The sequence below is a fragment of the Triticum dicoccoides genome, chromosome 1A (genome assembly GCF_002162155.2).
Source record: "Triticum dicoccoides isolate Atlit2015 ecotype Zavitan chromosome 1A, WEW_v2.0, whole genome shotgun sequence".
Lineage (NCBI taxonomy): Eukaryota > Viridiplantae > Streptophyta > Magnoliopsida > Poales > Poaceae > Triticum > Triticum dicoccoides.
The window spans coordinates 578,044,444-578,060,099 of record NC_041380.1 but is presented as its reverse complement, the minus strand read 5'-3'; the positions used below and the strand labels follow the sequence as shown (position 1 = coordinate 578,060,099).

General features: G+C 44.4%; 1 protein-coding gene and 2 pseudogenes across 1 annotated transcript; 2 read left to right on the top strand and 1 right to left on the bottom strand.

Moving 5' to 3' along the window:
- The first annotated feature begins 324 nt into the window (after positions 1-324).
- LOC119292079 lies at positions 325-4,957 on the top strand (annotated as a pseudogene).
- Positions 4,958-9,936: 4,979 nt separating this feature from the next.
- Positions 9,937-11,052, top strand: LOC119340425 (BTB/POZ and MATH domain-containing protein 3-like). The gene is made up of 2 exons (XM_037612365.1): positions 9,937-10,455; positions 10,507-11,052. The coding sequence occupies exons 1-2, from the start codon at positions 9,937-9,939 to the stop codon at positions 11,050-11,052; spliced, it is 1,065 nt and encodes a 354-aa protein (XP_037468262.1).
- A 542-nt stretch (positions 11,053-11,594) lies between these two features.
- LOC119355915 overlaps positions 11,595-15,656 on the bottom strand; it is a 70,391-nt pseudogene continuing 66,329 nt past the window's right edge.

Here is a 15,656-nt window from a genome sequence, read left to right as displayed (position 1 = left end):
TGAGACCAATCTGCGCAAAATCCAATAACCCATGAAAGTGGCAATTGTGATAATTTTCAAAAGCTAAGAGTGGCAAAAATGAAATGTCAAAATCCAGAATGACATAAGAAAAATTGGCAAAATCTAGAGTGGCAAAAATAAAATTTTCCCAAAAATAAATGGACGGCGGCCATATTTCGCGTAAAAGCCCTAACAATTGGTCCAGCAGGACTTTTTCAGCCCATGGCGCAGAATTTTCATGGGCCTCTCCGCCAGTGTCTAAGTCTAACCTAGCTCTCCTGCTCTGCTCGCCACTCTCGCACCGCCGCCGTCCCCAACGCCAAATCCCTCGCCTCCTTCCCCGCCTCGCCGCCGCCCTTAGCGCCGCCTCGCCGTCGACCACTACCCTGCGCCGCTCTCCCCAGCGCTGACTGGCCTGCCGAAACCCCTCCCCCGTGCGGCCGTTCCCCCAGGCCGCCTCTCCCTCCGCCGATCTCCCCCCGCCCATTCAACGCCACCCTCCCCCGCCGCTCGCCCAGCGACCCCTGCTGCTCCACATCATCAAAGTGCCAGCCCACAAGATCGCAGGAATCATGTCGTTCGCTGGCGTATCCGTCGTTGCCGGCGGTGGCGGCCGCGGCAGGCCGTCCGCGGAGTCGGACATGATCTACTCCGGCTCCATCGGGGCCAGCAGAGGCAGCTGCTACTATCACCTGCTTGTGGTGGAAGGCTACTCCCGCATCAAGGACCTGCCCAATGGAGGCACAATCATGGGCCGCACTTTCAAAGCTGGGGGCTATCGATGGGTTCTGAGGTTCCATCCCAATGGTTATTCCCCGGAGGACGTCGGTTCCATCTCGGTTTATCTTGTGCTTGACCAGAATGTTGCGCGGCCCGTGAAGGTGCATCTCCAGTTTAGCTTGGTTGATGAGATTGGCAAGCAAGATCAAGCATTCATCCGTGCAATCAAAGCATGCGACTTCTCTGGCAGCGGCTCTACTTGGGGCCGCAGTTGTTTCATAAAAGGCGAGGACCTTGAGAACTCAGAGCATCTCAAGGATGATTGTTTCACCATCCGGTGCGATTTCATCATAGCTGAAGATGATGCTGCTGCTCCCTTGGTAAAGGTGCTGTCATCTAACAAGCGAGCATCTGAGCCATCTGTTATTGACCAAGGTTGGCGCCGATGTGACGTTCGAGGTCGGCCATGAGACGTTCGCCGCCCACCGGTGTGTGCTCGCGTCCCGTTCCGCCGTATTCATGGCACAGCTCTTTGGCCCCATGAGGGAGGGGACCACGGCAGCCGCCATACAAATACAAGACATGGAACCGGACATCTTCAAGGCACTGCTTGGTTTCGTCTACACCGACTTGATGCCAGAGATGGAGGCGGAAAGAGAAGCAGAAGTAGAAGAAGGTGGAGCTGACGAGGTGACGTGGCTGCGTCACTTGCTTGCCGCGGCGGATAGGTTTGATCTCCAGAGGCTCAAGTCGATGTGTGAAGAGAGGTTGTTGGAGCACATAGATTTGAGCTCGGTGTCGGCCATCCTTGCCGTGGCAGCGCAGCTCCAATGCTGTGGACTCAGGGAGGCGTGCCTGGAGTTCCTCAAAGTTCAGTCAGCTGCAGACTTGGGAGAAGTCATGGCGACCAGCGATTGGGAGCACATAGGTGCAACCGATCACTCCGTTCTGAACCAGCTCATCGCCAAGCTTGCTTCCAAAGTTTAGTTCGTCTGCTGTAACAGTGTCCTCATGTGGCTTCTGGTACGCATAAGAGGATCAAACATATGTGGGCAAGGCATGGATGGTTTATAGATTCAGTTAAGCAAACATCAATGTTGATCTATTGTCATGCATTCCTTTCATGCAGTGTGAATCTGAGTACATACTCCGTACCTTGGCTTCAGCAATCTCCATGTTGATCGATCATGCGATCCTGAAAATGGCCAGGCCTGGTGAAAATGCAACAGTGTGAACGTGTATCTGTCTATCTAGCTATGTGATCCTGAAAGCTGTCCAATATTCAGCTTGAATTAACGAATCGGAGGGAACTGTACAGATCGTCGGTGCCATTCCTCCAAGCTCCCTCCCGTCGGCATACTATTGTTATGGCATGACGGCCACCCCCTTGTGGTCGTTGGTGGGGTACGATGGCTTCTCCATTGTCGTTGAACATGTTGATTGCTTGTTGGTGGACGACTCTTGCCGCATGAGTGGTTCCACCTGTCCTGCAGGACGTAGATGAGCACCATGGTGGAGACCTTGGAGGTGAGGAGCACCGTCTAGAACCTGATTCTCCTGCGGGTCCTCTTCTGGTATGTGTGGAGGTTGATGTAGACGGTGGCCACTCCCACCACACACACCACCACTCCCATCAGCCAGTGCGTCAGGTACCACATACTCTGCGCCTTTACGCCCATGGATATATATGCCAACAAACATCAGAGGAACACAAATTCTGATAGAAACATCAAACTTGTTAATCTTGTTCGTGTATTTGCTTGTGTACTACATGCAGGGTTTATCTCATGTAGTTGCATTTTACACGACCTTTATATCTCCACAATATTCCTAAAATCAATGAAAAAAATGTTAGTCGCCTATTCACTCCCCTCGACTCACCCCCTTGGTCGACATCAATGATCTTTCACATCCATCGGTTGTCACATCCTCCTAGTCCTAGCAATTAGATCTAGCTTGTTAGTTTTGGGACTATAAAAAGAGCAAAAACTTGTCACGACATCGTAACTAAGGGGTAAAGTATGGGGAAAAATAATACTATAAAAGCTATCACAAGATGACAACTGTGAGGTACAAAAAGAAGTAGAATTTACATACTTTTACTTTCTTTTGCTCATGTTTGTTATTTTGAAATGCACTTTCCTTTATTGTTCACATTGTTTTGGTTCATTATGTCACTAGAATAAATTGTTAAACCATTTTTTTCTTCTATTATGTTATTATTTTCTATGACAATGAACTCGAGCCGCAAATTGTTTTGTGATCACTTTTTGTACCACAAATGTCTGTTTTCTACTAATTTATGTATCAGATAGAAAATCAATGTATGCATGTAATACCGTTTCTGAAGCCTAGAGTTTTATTTATTTTTCATGTATTCACACATTTTTCTAGTTTAATTTTAAATTGGCCCATAATTTAGGATCTGATAACACTAAATCCTATAGATAACCGTTCAAGATAATCCAGTCGGCCCAGAGTAGGTGACCACACTCTCTTTGAGCCCGCTTGCAAAAGCCCAGCAAAGAAAGCAATGTAAGTCAATTTATTAGTAGCAGGTGTCACACTGGCGATTTCCACTAAAAACACTTCAACAATTAAACACCAGGTGAAATAGTTCTCCTTAGACTCTTGGATGCCGCTTCGACCCCTAGAATTTAATTAGGAAGCAAGCAAACCGTCGGGCCGGCCACTGCCTATGTTTCGGATTGGACTGATGAAAAGAACCGGGGATGGTCTGTCGACTAGTATTTGGAACAAGAACTCGCTCAGGAGATTTTAGTTTGAGATCAATCTGTGCCAAATCTAAGAACCCACATGCATTAGCCTGAATTTACTTAGGAAGCAAGCAAACCGTTGGGCCGGCCATTACCTATGTTTTCGGTTGGACTGATGAAAAGAATCGGGGATGGCTTGTCGACTAGTATTTGGAACAAGAACTGGCCCGGGAGATTTTAGTTGACTTTGTTTGTTGACAAGCAAACCGTCGGGCCGGGAACAATGTCACGAGGATGGTCTGTCTAATCTGCCGGATCATCTGTGTCCCCGTGACATTGTTAGTTGAACGGGAAATCCTAGTAGCAGTGACCACATTTTTTGGGAACGCACACATAATATACTCCAGTTTACGTCGTTCATGGCCTGGCAGTAGTAGACACTGAAATACACTGTTTTAATTAGAATAAGTAGAAACATACTAGGCATGACAGAGATTAATTATTGTGCTGGATCAGCCTCAGACTGCCTTGATCTCGTTTTTGAAGCCGCAGAAACTGAAGCAGCATACCTCCAGAATACTTGTCCTCCAACTGATGCATCGGCCTTAACCTGTCGTGGCCAGTTGACCCTTCCCGTTCTCCTGCCTCTGCTACAGTCCCATAATTTTCCCCTTCGTGACAATGACTATGGGGGTGTAAGTGGAATGGCCACCAGATCTCTCCTGCTCCTTTTCGTCCAGAAACTGCTTAGATTCCTCGACGAGGCAGGCAAAAGTATTGACAGGATCGATGCCTTGTCCCTCACGTGCCTCTTTCGTTTTGGCACAAACTGATGAGCCAGATGTGGATACGCACGGATCAGCGTATCGCGTATGGTCACACAGAGAAACAATTAGTGTGGCTGAGAGCTCACTTTCCTGTACACAGATCACTCTTGAGCATCTCGCGGATCAGGACCTTCTAAATCTGCATTTATTTCCCTCAAGATCTGCAACATATATCAAGTGGAGTACATTTCAGTTTGGCAATAATGGCAGCAGTTTACATAATCAAATATTTTCAGTCTAGTCTAGTGGAGTCTGGACAGTTGAGTTGACGTTTATTATTACCTTTGGCATCACAACTGTAGGGCTTTCAGCAGTTTCTTGAAACATTCAGCATTCTTGGTGCATTGGAAACATAGGTCCTTGAGGTTTTCATATGCCATTGTCACCATGGAACTGTTTTTCCTGTTGTCAACAATCATGTCTGCCAGGGCTGCTATGAAAGCTCCTTCAGTTTCAGTGGGCAGAGCTGAAGAAGAAGATATGTCCACAATCCACATACATATATACAAGAGTTTCCTTGGCTAGTTTTGGCAGCTGTCCAAGACACTCTTCACAGCATTTGTCACACTTGATAGCAGTTTCTGTATAGCCTAGCTTTTCATTCAGAAAGACATCATAGATCCTGTTCATTATATATACATCACAAAAACAGCACTCCCTCTGTCCCATAATAAGCATTTTTTACACTAGTGTGGTGTCAAAAACACTCTTATATTATGGGACGGAGGGAGTATTACAAAGGGATAAGAAGTGCATTTACTAAATAAACCTTCATATCCATACGCATCTTAGAAAGATGGAGCCACGAAAAGAAAGAAATTATGCATCACAAATATATGACTTGATGATTAGAAGGACTAACTCAGCTGTCTGAAGGTGGGTAATGAACTAATGATTGTTAGACACCAAAAGTCTTTGTTAGCCAGCGTGGAGACGAAACCACCAAGGAGAACGGCAGTGGTCCAGGTAATAGCCAGGAAACCTAGGCCCCTGATGGCCATGGAAAGGTATCCCGTGAACAGGGCATAACTGTTAATACACACTACTTCCTGCCACTTGAAGTCATCTGATGGATCTGCCATTCTCCTGAGGAATCTGAGGTCAATCGTTGAATGTGATAATTTCAGTGACAAATTTAGATGGAGTTCACCCAAATTAACCTTCTTCTTTTGTATTTATTATATAAAATTAGAAAAAGGAGTATGCAGTCGTCCTCACACACTGGCAGGTGGGCCTTGCCTGACAGTTAATTCTATTATGCAGATGTCGGATCCATGTGGTGGATTACATGTTATTCGGACACCTTGCTAGGTGGATAACATGATTGGTGTGTTGCGTCAAGTAGTGGCTGCAAACAATGTGGCAGGCGCCAGTCGGGGATGGGGTGGAGTGCACGGACAGAGCAGAAGTAGCATAGTTATTTGTGCTTCCTGTCTGGAGCTAACTCTGGTATGAGATGAGTTAGCCTGGTGTTCTCTAAGACTGCAACATCTTGGTTTGGATAGCTGCTTTTCCAAATTGTAATGAAGGTGCACACATGTATTTTGACAGTAAAGTCCATCAATTACATGATTTCACTGTTAGTTAATTCTGCTCTGCACTGTTAGTTAAATGATTATTTTGAGTAATTTTTTGCTTCCTGCCTGGAGCTAATTCCTGTTATATTCTTTTTATTTTGCGAATGCAATTCCTGTTATATTCGCCAAATATCATGTATGACATCTGAATAATGCAGTCAGAAGTGATATGAGTGTCTGCTGAAATGAAGGCTCTCTCTTACTCAACAAATTATAATGCTAGACTTGGAAAATAATGTCTTGATGAAAGGCTGGGGAGTATAGCTGAGAAGCAAGGTACTCAACATGGTAAGTTAATGCCCTCTTGAATTTTTGTTTTGTTTTGGAGTTCTGCTCTCCATTAAATAATCATTTTGGCAATTGCGTTAAGTTTCACTGAGACATTAGTCAAGTGTAACTGTTCATTTAACTTTACTAACACTCTTTGATCTTTTGTTTAAACCAAATTGGGGCATTGTACCTTTTGTAACGTTAACAAGGAACAGAACATGCATTTCTCAAGTAAGTTTCAGGTAACCAAGTTGATCAAACTTACCAGCACATATTTCTTCTATAACTTCATCTTCGATAACATAACGACGTTCATATTTGTTTTTGGAGACTGAGATATCTACATGGAAGAATTATATCTAACTAATGGAATGCTTGCTTAAGTCTCCCGTTATCTATTTGGTGACGAGGATTGGCAATTTGTGCCCAGCTATTTATAATCCTTTTTAACCGTGTCCCACACACATCATCCCTGAATTTTCAGTAGCTTTTATGAACAAGAAGCTGCACTTTTAAGTCAGAGAGCAGTTGGTTGCAATATCATTTTGATTTATTTGATAGTTTTTACATCAGAGTGCGTTACCGACTGAAATTGAGTCATCTTTATAGCTTTGCGAAGCATACAGCTGGACAGAGCTGTCATCTAGTTAACCCGCAGAATGAAATTCAAACGATTATATAAAGCTATTGAATTGTATGAAAACAGTCTCATTTTTTGCCTCTGTTTTCCAATCAATACTTCTGTCAGTTCTATACATCTTCGCACTTTTGCTCAGTGCCAAGGAAGACTATCTTTTTCAAGTTATTTTCAGGATCAAACATATGTGATGACAATCTTGTATGGAACCCCCTTAATCTATGAACTAACCATATGTATGTTGTCTTTGTTGCAGGGGGTGTCAACAAATAGTAATTAGACATTTAGTTTGTTGCCGTATTAAGTCAGTGCCATTGGAAATTTGGTTCGTTCATCCCCAAATATCAAGAAAGAGATTCTTAATGCAGGGCCTACGGCCTGTGGGTTGGCTATTCGGGTGTGATCGTCATCTGGAGCTTGGAGTGATAGTTTAAGATGCATCTGTAGATAGTTGAGTGCATATTGTATTTATTTGTTCATATTTGCGCAACTAGTACAGAAAACTCAGATTCTATGTAGTACTTTTAGTTATGCATGAGAATACACAACTTGATTTTATTTTTTGAACCATAAATACACAACTTGATTACCAACCTACTGTACCATTGTACACATGTTGATTGACTTTGCTATTATGAATTTGATGCATGCCCCTCATGATAAATCATTTTACATTGCTGCAAGTTATATATAACAGTTAATCTTTGGTCAACTCCATATATGCCATGTCCACTTATTCGAAAAATGCCACTATAAGAAATGACTTATGAAAAATATCACTACAAAAAAGAGTTAATTCAACGAATGCCAATCCTTTTACTAGGAAAACCTTGGAGGCTCCATGGTGAAAAAGTTTGTGCTATAAGCCTGCTTAACTCTAAATGGCGACCAATGATATGTATCTTTGGTTATTTATCCTCTCTGAATTTCTGATATGGACAAATTTTGAATAGCCACACCAAAATTGTACGTGAAGATCTTTGTTGCCTAGTATCTCCACCTTTATCTTCTGTACGTTTTGACTGTTCAAAATCACATGGGTGCTACCTCGACTGTTATATTTCTGTGGACATTGCCTCAAATACATTAGTGAAAGCACAATGTTATTGTATCAACAACTCTTCACTATATGTTTATGTGGTAAATTTAGATTGTTTACAATATCAAGGGGTCAAATTGCAAAAGTTCTGGCTACAGGGATTACACGGAGTAGTAGTAAGAGGCTGTTTGGATTGCAACCATCGCTGCCATGCCAAAATATTTGGATGAATGCCTGTTTGAAGGGGTTTCAACATTTTGTCATGCCAGCCCACCACAGCTCTCCATCTATTTTGACACCAAATCTGGGCGAATCACGGGCGTGCAAAGCCACCGCCAATTTTTCGGTGCCCCTGATGAGCAATTCGGAAACCTGCAAAGACCAAATAATAGAATTCATATGCTTCATTTAAAAATGCTATATTCATGCAAAACCCAATATAATTATATTCATACGGTGGTTAAGGATTGGTGATGCGTGATTACGAACATCAACGGCAACAATTGCCCAAGTGACGTGAGAAGCGCATGGCATCCCTCTTCCTTGCCGGGTGTAATAGAGTAATTCGTAAGATTAAAGATGATGGTAATTTGTGGGTCGTAGCGGGCACTGTGCACTTTAGTTCGATCATGTCGCGAGAGTGGGCTTTTGGAACTCGTTGATTTTTGCCTTCTTGTGATCTCTTGTTAATTAATGAGTATCTTGTGGAATGGGAACATCAACATGGGGAAACTTCGTCGTACTAGTGGAATGAAATAAATCACTGTTAATTATACTTGGTATAAGATTTTGAAGTTATATTGCCTAGCAAAGGTAAAAAATATATTTAGCGTACGTTACATGGCACTCTCTCTCGTGCCGTGTTATGGCTGCTACTAGACATTTGGAAGTTTCGCCCAACTTTCTTGTTTGTTTGGACCAGAAGATATGAAACACTTGTTGTTTCTATGCCATAAAGCAAAGGAGGTTCGGAGAATGCTGGAGATGGATGAAATTATTAAAAGAGCTTCTGAAGTTGATTGTGTTGGTGAGGCTCTTCTGGAGTTGTTACTCCTTTTGCCAGACCAAAATTTGTCTATTATGGGTCTTCAAGATGTTGTGAGATGGTCGCCATTATTGCTTTTGGCATTTGTGGTGGGAAAAATGTAAAGATGCTAATCAAATTACTATGTGGATACGTGCTCTGGAAGAGGAGGTTGCATTCACCCTCCCATGAGTTTTGTTAAACTTAATGCCGATGCTTCTTTTGATTAATACTTGCTTATGGGCACAGCTGGTGCCATCCCAAATGACGATAAAGGCAAATTCATTGTCGGGGAAATTGGAGTACAGATTGGTGTGCAAACATCCTGACGGTTGAAGACTTGACGTTGGGATTTGGTATATCCCTGCAATGCCTCATTATTAACTGCGATAATTTAAAGATTATTGAGACCATGAATCAAGGATGATTCGCAGGAGCGGTGGCAGTTTTTGACGATTGTTATTGCTTATGGTTTAAAGAGCTTATGAGTGAAGTTGAACCCCTCCTAATACTCCCTCTGTTTCTAAATATAAGTCTTTTTAGAGATTCTACTATGGACTACATACGGATGTATATAAATATACTTTAGAGTGTAGATTCACTCGTTTTACACTGTATGTAGTCCATAGTGGAATTTCTAAAAGGATTTATATTTAGGAACGGAGGGAGTATATGTTATTTCGAATGAATAAAAAACAAAGCTCCTCAAAGTCGTTGAATATAAAAAAATATGTGAAAGTCGGTGAAAATAAAAGAAATTAGGCAACGGTGAAAATAAATAACAAAGGTGGCCTGGATGGGTAGCCCAAGATCACAGTAAAATCTGGGCCAGCTGGGTATTTTTCAGCCCACCCTACGGAATTTTCTAACCTAGACTCGTCCCCATCTCCATCTGGCCGTCGACCACTCCCCTTCGCCGATTAACCGGACGTAAGCACTCCCGCTTCGCCGCCTCTCCCTCCGTCAACACCCCCATCCTCTAGCTAGGTCCTCCCCTGCCGCCGGCTCGCCTCCCGCCCCACCTTCCTCTCCGTTGGGATACAACCTGAGCCGTATTCCGACTGAGAAGAGCACAGCTCACACATCGCCAAAGTGCTACTGCTAGCCCATAATATCGCAGGAATCATGTCCTTCGCCGGCGCATCCTTCGTTGCTGGCGGTAGGCTGCTACAGCCACCCGCGCAGTCGGCCATGATCTACTCCGGCACGGCCAGCAGCGGCAGCTGGTGGTATCACCTGCTTGTGGTCGAAGGCTACTCCCGCGTCAAAGAACTGCCCGATGGAAGGAGAATCAGAGGTCGCACCTTCCGAGCTGGAGGTTACCGATGGGCTCTGAAATTCTATCCCAATGGTGATGGCATCGATGCTGCCGGTTTCATGTCCGTTTGTCTCATCCTTGATCAGGATGTTGCACGATCTGTGAAGGTGCATACTCAGTTTAGTTTCATTGATCAGGTTGACAAGCAAGTACTTTCATGCACCCGTGCAAGTAAAGCACATGATTTCTTGAGAAAAAACTGCGGCTATGGTCGAAGTCGATTCATCAAACGAGAGGAATTTGAGAAGTCACAGCATCTCAAGGATGACTGTTTCACCATCCGGTGTGACTTCATCATCGCCGAAGCCGCTGCTACCTTCATTGAGGTGCCGCCATCTAACATATCCGAGCACCTGAACCATCTCTTTGCGACGGAGGTTGGCTCTGATGTGACTTTCAAGGTCGGCCATGAGAGTTTTGCTGCTCACCGGAACATTCTCGCAGCACGTTCCCCTGTCTTCATGGCGGAGCTCTTCGGCCCCATGAAGGAGGGGACCATGACGGGTGCCATACTGATACAAGACATGGAGCCGAACGTGTTCAAGGCCATGCTTGGTTTCATCTACAGCGACTTGATGCCCAAGATGATGAAAGTGGGAGGAGAAGCAGAAGGTGACGCCGATGAGGTTACGTGGCTGCGACACTTGCTTGCTGCGGCGGATAGGTTTGATCTCCCGCGGCTCAAGTCGATGTGTGAAGAGAGGCTATCGGAGCACATAGATTTGAGCTCGGTGACAGCCATCCTTGGTCTGGCAGCGCAGCACCATTGCCACGGACTTAAGGAGGCCTGCCTGGAGTTCCTCAAAGTACAATCTGCTGCAACCTTGGGAGGAGTCATGGCGACCAGCGAGTGGCGACACATGTCTGCAACTGATCCCTCCATTTTGAATGAGCTCATCGCCAAGCTTGCCTCGAAAGCTTAGGTCGTTCGTTGTAATGGTGTGTTCTTACTTAGACTAAAATGGGTCGGTAGCTGAACTTACGCAAGGAATTCACTTTTGCACTTGGTCATTGTATTTTGTAAAGTGCAAACTATTATTGTGGTTCCTGAAATTGTCTCACTGTATGGGTACCGCGAGCTGAATGGTTGCCTACTTGGCATTATAAGAAGTTAGTGTTTGATATAAATCTCTTGTTGATCATGCAATCCCCGGCTGGGCAGAATGCCACACTGTGTGTTTGTATCTATCTACGCTCTATTTTCTCAAAAGGAAGATCTATCTACGCTCTAAAAGCTGTCCAATTTGCAGCTTCAGTTAACAAGTTACTGAAATTAATCCAAGGTTATGTTTCTGATCTTCCTCTTCTAACTATTTTATTTCCAGCTCGTGAACTGTACAGATTGGTGTTGCATTTGGCCAAGCGAGCTCCCATCATATGCTACGGCATCATGGCCACCTCCTTGTGGTAGTTGGCCGGGTACGACAGCCACCTCCTTGTGGTAGTTGGTCGGGTACGACGGCTCCTACGACGTCTTTGGACCGTCGCTCATCCTGGTCGCCTCTTGCTGCACGATGTGGTTCCACTTGTCACGGAGGAGGTAGACCAGCGCCACCACCAACACCTCAGTGGCCAGGAGCACCGTCCAGAGCCTGAAGCTCCTGCCGGTCCCCGCCAGCGCCGGCAGCCATTGTACCAGGTACCACACGCCCCTTGCCTTGACGCCCCTGAAGAAATTATTAAGACAACATGTTCAAGTTCAAGCACCATAAGAATTCACGAGATTTGAGACATAAGGCGCTATGTCCCCACAAAACCTGGATTTTTTTGCAAAATCTTACCGCCCCATGGGGCCTGCTGTGCTGGTGCGGTTTATGTTAACCCCTGACATTATCTATATATTCATAACTATATTCGAAATATCTATATATCCATACACATTATTGTGATTGAATGAAAGTCCACAAAATTCTTAAATAAAAAAGACCAGGCAGCACGACTGCAGATGCCTAAGCTTGGATGTAGTAGAACCAGATCAGGATCAGACAACGTCCTAGTAGCACATATGAGAGTGAGCATGCTCTAAAGAATAAGTATAAAGCAACATAACCTGTGGTCAAGCTTGACATGCTGGAAGCGTATAGGGTTGAGCGACACGATTTGGACCAGTGTTGTACAAGCTAGGCTCATTGATAGCTTTATGAGGCTGCTCCTGAAGTGTGTCACGCCTGTCGGGTTCTTGGTAAAAGTGAATGTCAAATCTACTACTCCCTTTGATAAATAATAATAAGTGTCGCAGTATTGAACTAAGGTTTAACTTCAATACCGCGACACTTATTATGGATCGGAGGGAGTACAATTTTTTTTACTAGTTTCTGGAACCACAGATGGCTTGATGGGCATGCTCCGAAGAGTTGGCACCATTTTTTTTTTGCTAGATCTAAAAATCTCACGGTGAAAGATGCTATCCCCAATGGATCTTGGATGAGACGTTTGGGTAATATCTCCTCTGCGGATGTGCTGGACATGTTCATTTCCCTTTTCGGAAAGAAAAACCAGTCCATCACTCTTGAGCCTAAACCTGACTAGATATTCTGGAAGATCTCGGCCAATGGACAGTACTCAACCAAATCTTCTTGTAAAGTGCAATTCTGATCCCGTACCACATCAACTTCAGCTTGAGAAGGTTTGGAACATGCAAGCCGAGATGAAAATCAAATTCTTCATCTGGACTCTCCTCTAAAACAGGCTTTGGACAGCGGATAGACTGAGAAGGAACTGATGTTTGCAAAGGAAACTTGGTTCCTAGCTGCTGCTCAGGCGCCCTGACTGCCGTTTCAATCAATGATTAGTTGTAAAAGACTAGACGCCCGAGGAAAAGATGGGCATAAGTGGATGAATGCTCAGCGGCGGTTTACATCACTTGAAGCATATGCCTCCAGAGAAATGGGAGGACTTGTAAGGCCGCGATAAACCCCAGTGCTATGGTCATGTCTTTGGCTAGAGAAGCTATTGGCCTCCTCAAGGAGGCATGGGAGTGAGTGTGTTATACCTGTATGGTCGAACTGTTTGCACAGATTCAGATTTAGTTTCTGACTTCTTTTTCTCTTGTTTCCTCGGCTGTTTTGCTTCAGTCTTGTACAATTTCGCCCCTACTGAAATGAAAATGCAGAGCTCATGCTGTTCTGGTAAAAAGAAACAGAGATATGACAAAAGGGGACCCCATGTCAGCATATTTATCTGGAAAAGTCCTTGTTAAAAGTCCTTTGAAGGCGCGTATATGGACAGATGTATCTGGAAAAGTCCTTCAAAGACCTTTCCCTTCATGACCATCTCTAGCATATTTTTTAAATGCCTTCTACTCCCTCTGTTCCTAAATATTAACGTTTCTAGAGATTCCACTACGGATGTATATAGATGCATTTTAGAGTGTAGATTCACTCATTTTGCTTCGTATGTAGTTTATAGTGGAATATCTAAAAAGACTTATATTTCGGAACGGGGGGAGGATTCTATAGGCTGGCATTATATGGGCCTTCTGAGGCATTCTAAAGTGCCTCCTATTGACGTCTGTGGTGTAGTGTTGGTCACTGTATTTTGGAAAGTGCAACATATGGTCATTGTGGCTGCTGAAATGTCTCACTATATATATATATATATGTACTGGGCAGTGTGAACCGAAGGGTAAACCTACCATCAATCTCCTGCTGGTCTATCTATTCACTAAGGCGCAGTCCAAGATTATGTTGCACAAGACAAATGCACGCATGATCTTTCTGTTGTGTCTCTTTTTAGACCCAGCACATTAACTGTACAGATTGGTGTTGCATTTGCCTTAGCGAGCTCCCATCCTCATGCTAGGGCATGACGACCACCTCCTTGTGGTTGTTGGCCGGTTACGACAGCTCCTCCTACGTTTCTAATCGCCCCCATGGGGCCTGCCGGGCTGGTGTGGTTTTATGTTTACCACTGATATTATCTATATATCCATAACTACTCTAAAAAATATTATATATCCATAGACATTTTGATTGAATGAAAGTCCATGTGATTTCTTTTAAAAAGGGGGAAATGTATATTGAAGATCTCATTTGTTACCTGTTCGAGCGGCCTTACCCCCATATTAGCCTCCCACCTTGTGACCTTGGGTCCTCCCATGGCGGAGCCACATTGATGAGAGAACGCCTGCGAATATAACAACCCCAACATGATACATGGAGGAATTTCTAGTACGAATCAACCATACCTAGATCACCATGCGGGAATCCCCAAGCCCGTGGCGGAGGGGTGCCGCTCACCGCATCAACGCCTCAACCATCACACCCCTTGTCGGCTTGGGCAGGCGGACAACAAAAGGCGTCGACGAACCCCGCGCCTAATCCCACCGCCTGACGACCGGAATCATGATTCTCGACATTCGAGCTTCCCCTAGCACCTAATTCCTCCTCATCCGAACTTGTTCCACTTCATCTTCCTCTGAATCGTCAAAAACAATTATCCAGAATCGCCCTGGACCACGATGTCTAATCTGAAATCCGCCACCATCACAGTGGCATATCCACACCAAACGTGTGCGCCGCAGAAGCAAACAATGTTCAAGCGTATAGGGTTGAGCGACACGATTTGGACCAGTGTTGTACAAGCTAGGCTCATTGATAGCTTTATGAGGCTGCTCCTGAAGTGTGTCACGCCTGTCGGGTTCTTGGTAAAAGTGAATGTCAAATCTACTACTCCCTTTGATAAATAATAATAAGTGTCGCAGTATTGAACTAAGGTTTAACTTCAATACCGCAACACTTATTATGGATCGGAGGGAGTACAATTTTTTTTACTAGTTTCTGGAACCACAGATGGCTTGATGGGCATGCTCCGAAGAGTTGGCACCATTTTTATTTTTTTGCTAGATCTAAAAATCTCACGGTGAAAGATGCTATCCCCAATGGATCTTGGATGAGACGTTTGGGTAATATCTCCTCTGCGGATGTGCTGGACATGTTCATTTCCCTTTTTGGAAAGAAAAACCAGTCCATCACTCTTGAGCCTAAACCTGACTAGATATTCTGGAAGATCTCGGCCAATGGACAGTACTCAACCAAATCTTCTTGTAAAGTGCAATTCTGATCCCGTACCACATCAACTTCAGCTTGAGAAGGTTTGGAACATGCAAGCCGAGATGAAAATCAAATTCTTCATCTGGACTCTCCTCTAAAACAGGCTTTGGACAGCGGATAGACTGAGAAGGAACTGATGTTTGCAAAGGAAACTTGGTTCCTAGCTGCTGCTCAGGCGCCCTGACTGCCGTTTCAATCAATGATTAGTTGTAAAAGACTAGACGCCCGAGGAAAAGATGGGCATAAGTGGATGAATGCTCAGCGGCGGTTTACATCACTTGAAGCATATGCCTCCAGAGAAATGGGAGGACTTGTAAGGCCGCGATAAACTCCAGTGCTATGGTCATGTCTTTGGCTAGAGAAGCTATTGGCCTCCTCAAGGAGGCATGGGAGTGAGTGTGTTATACCTGTATGGTCGAACTGTTTGCACAGATTCAGATTTAGTTTCTGACTTCTTTTTTCTATTGTTTGTTCGG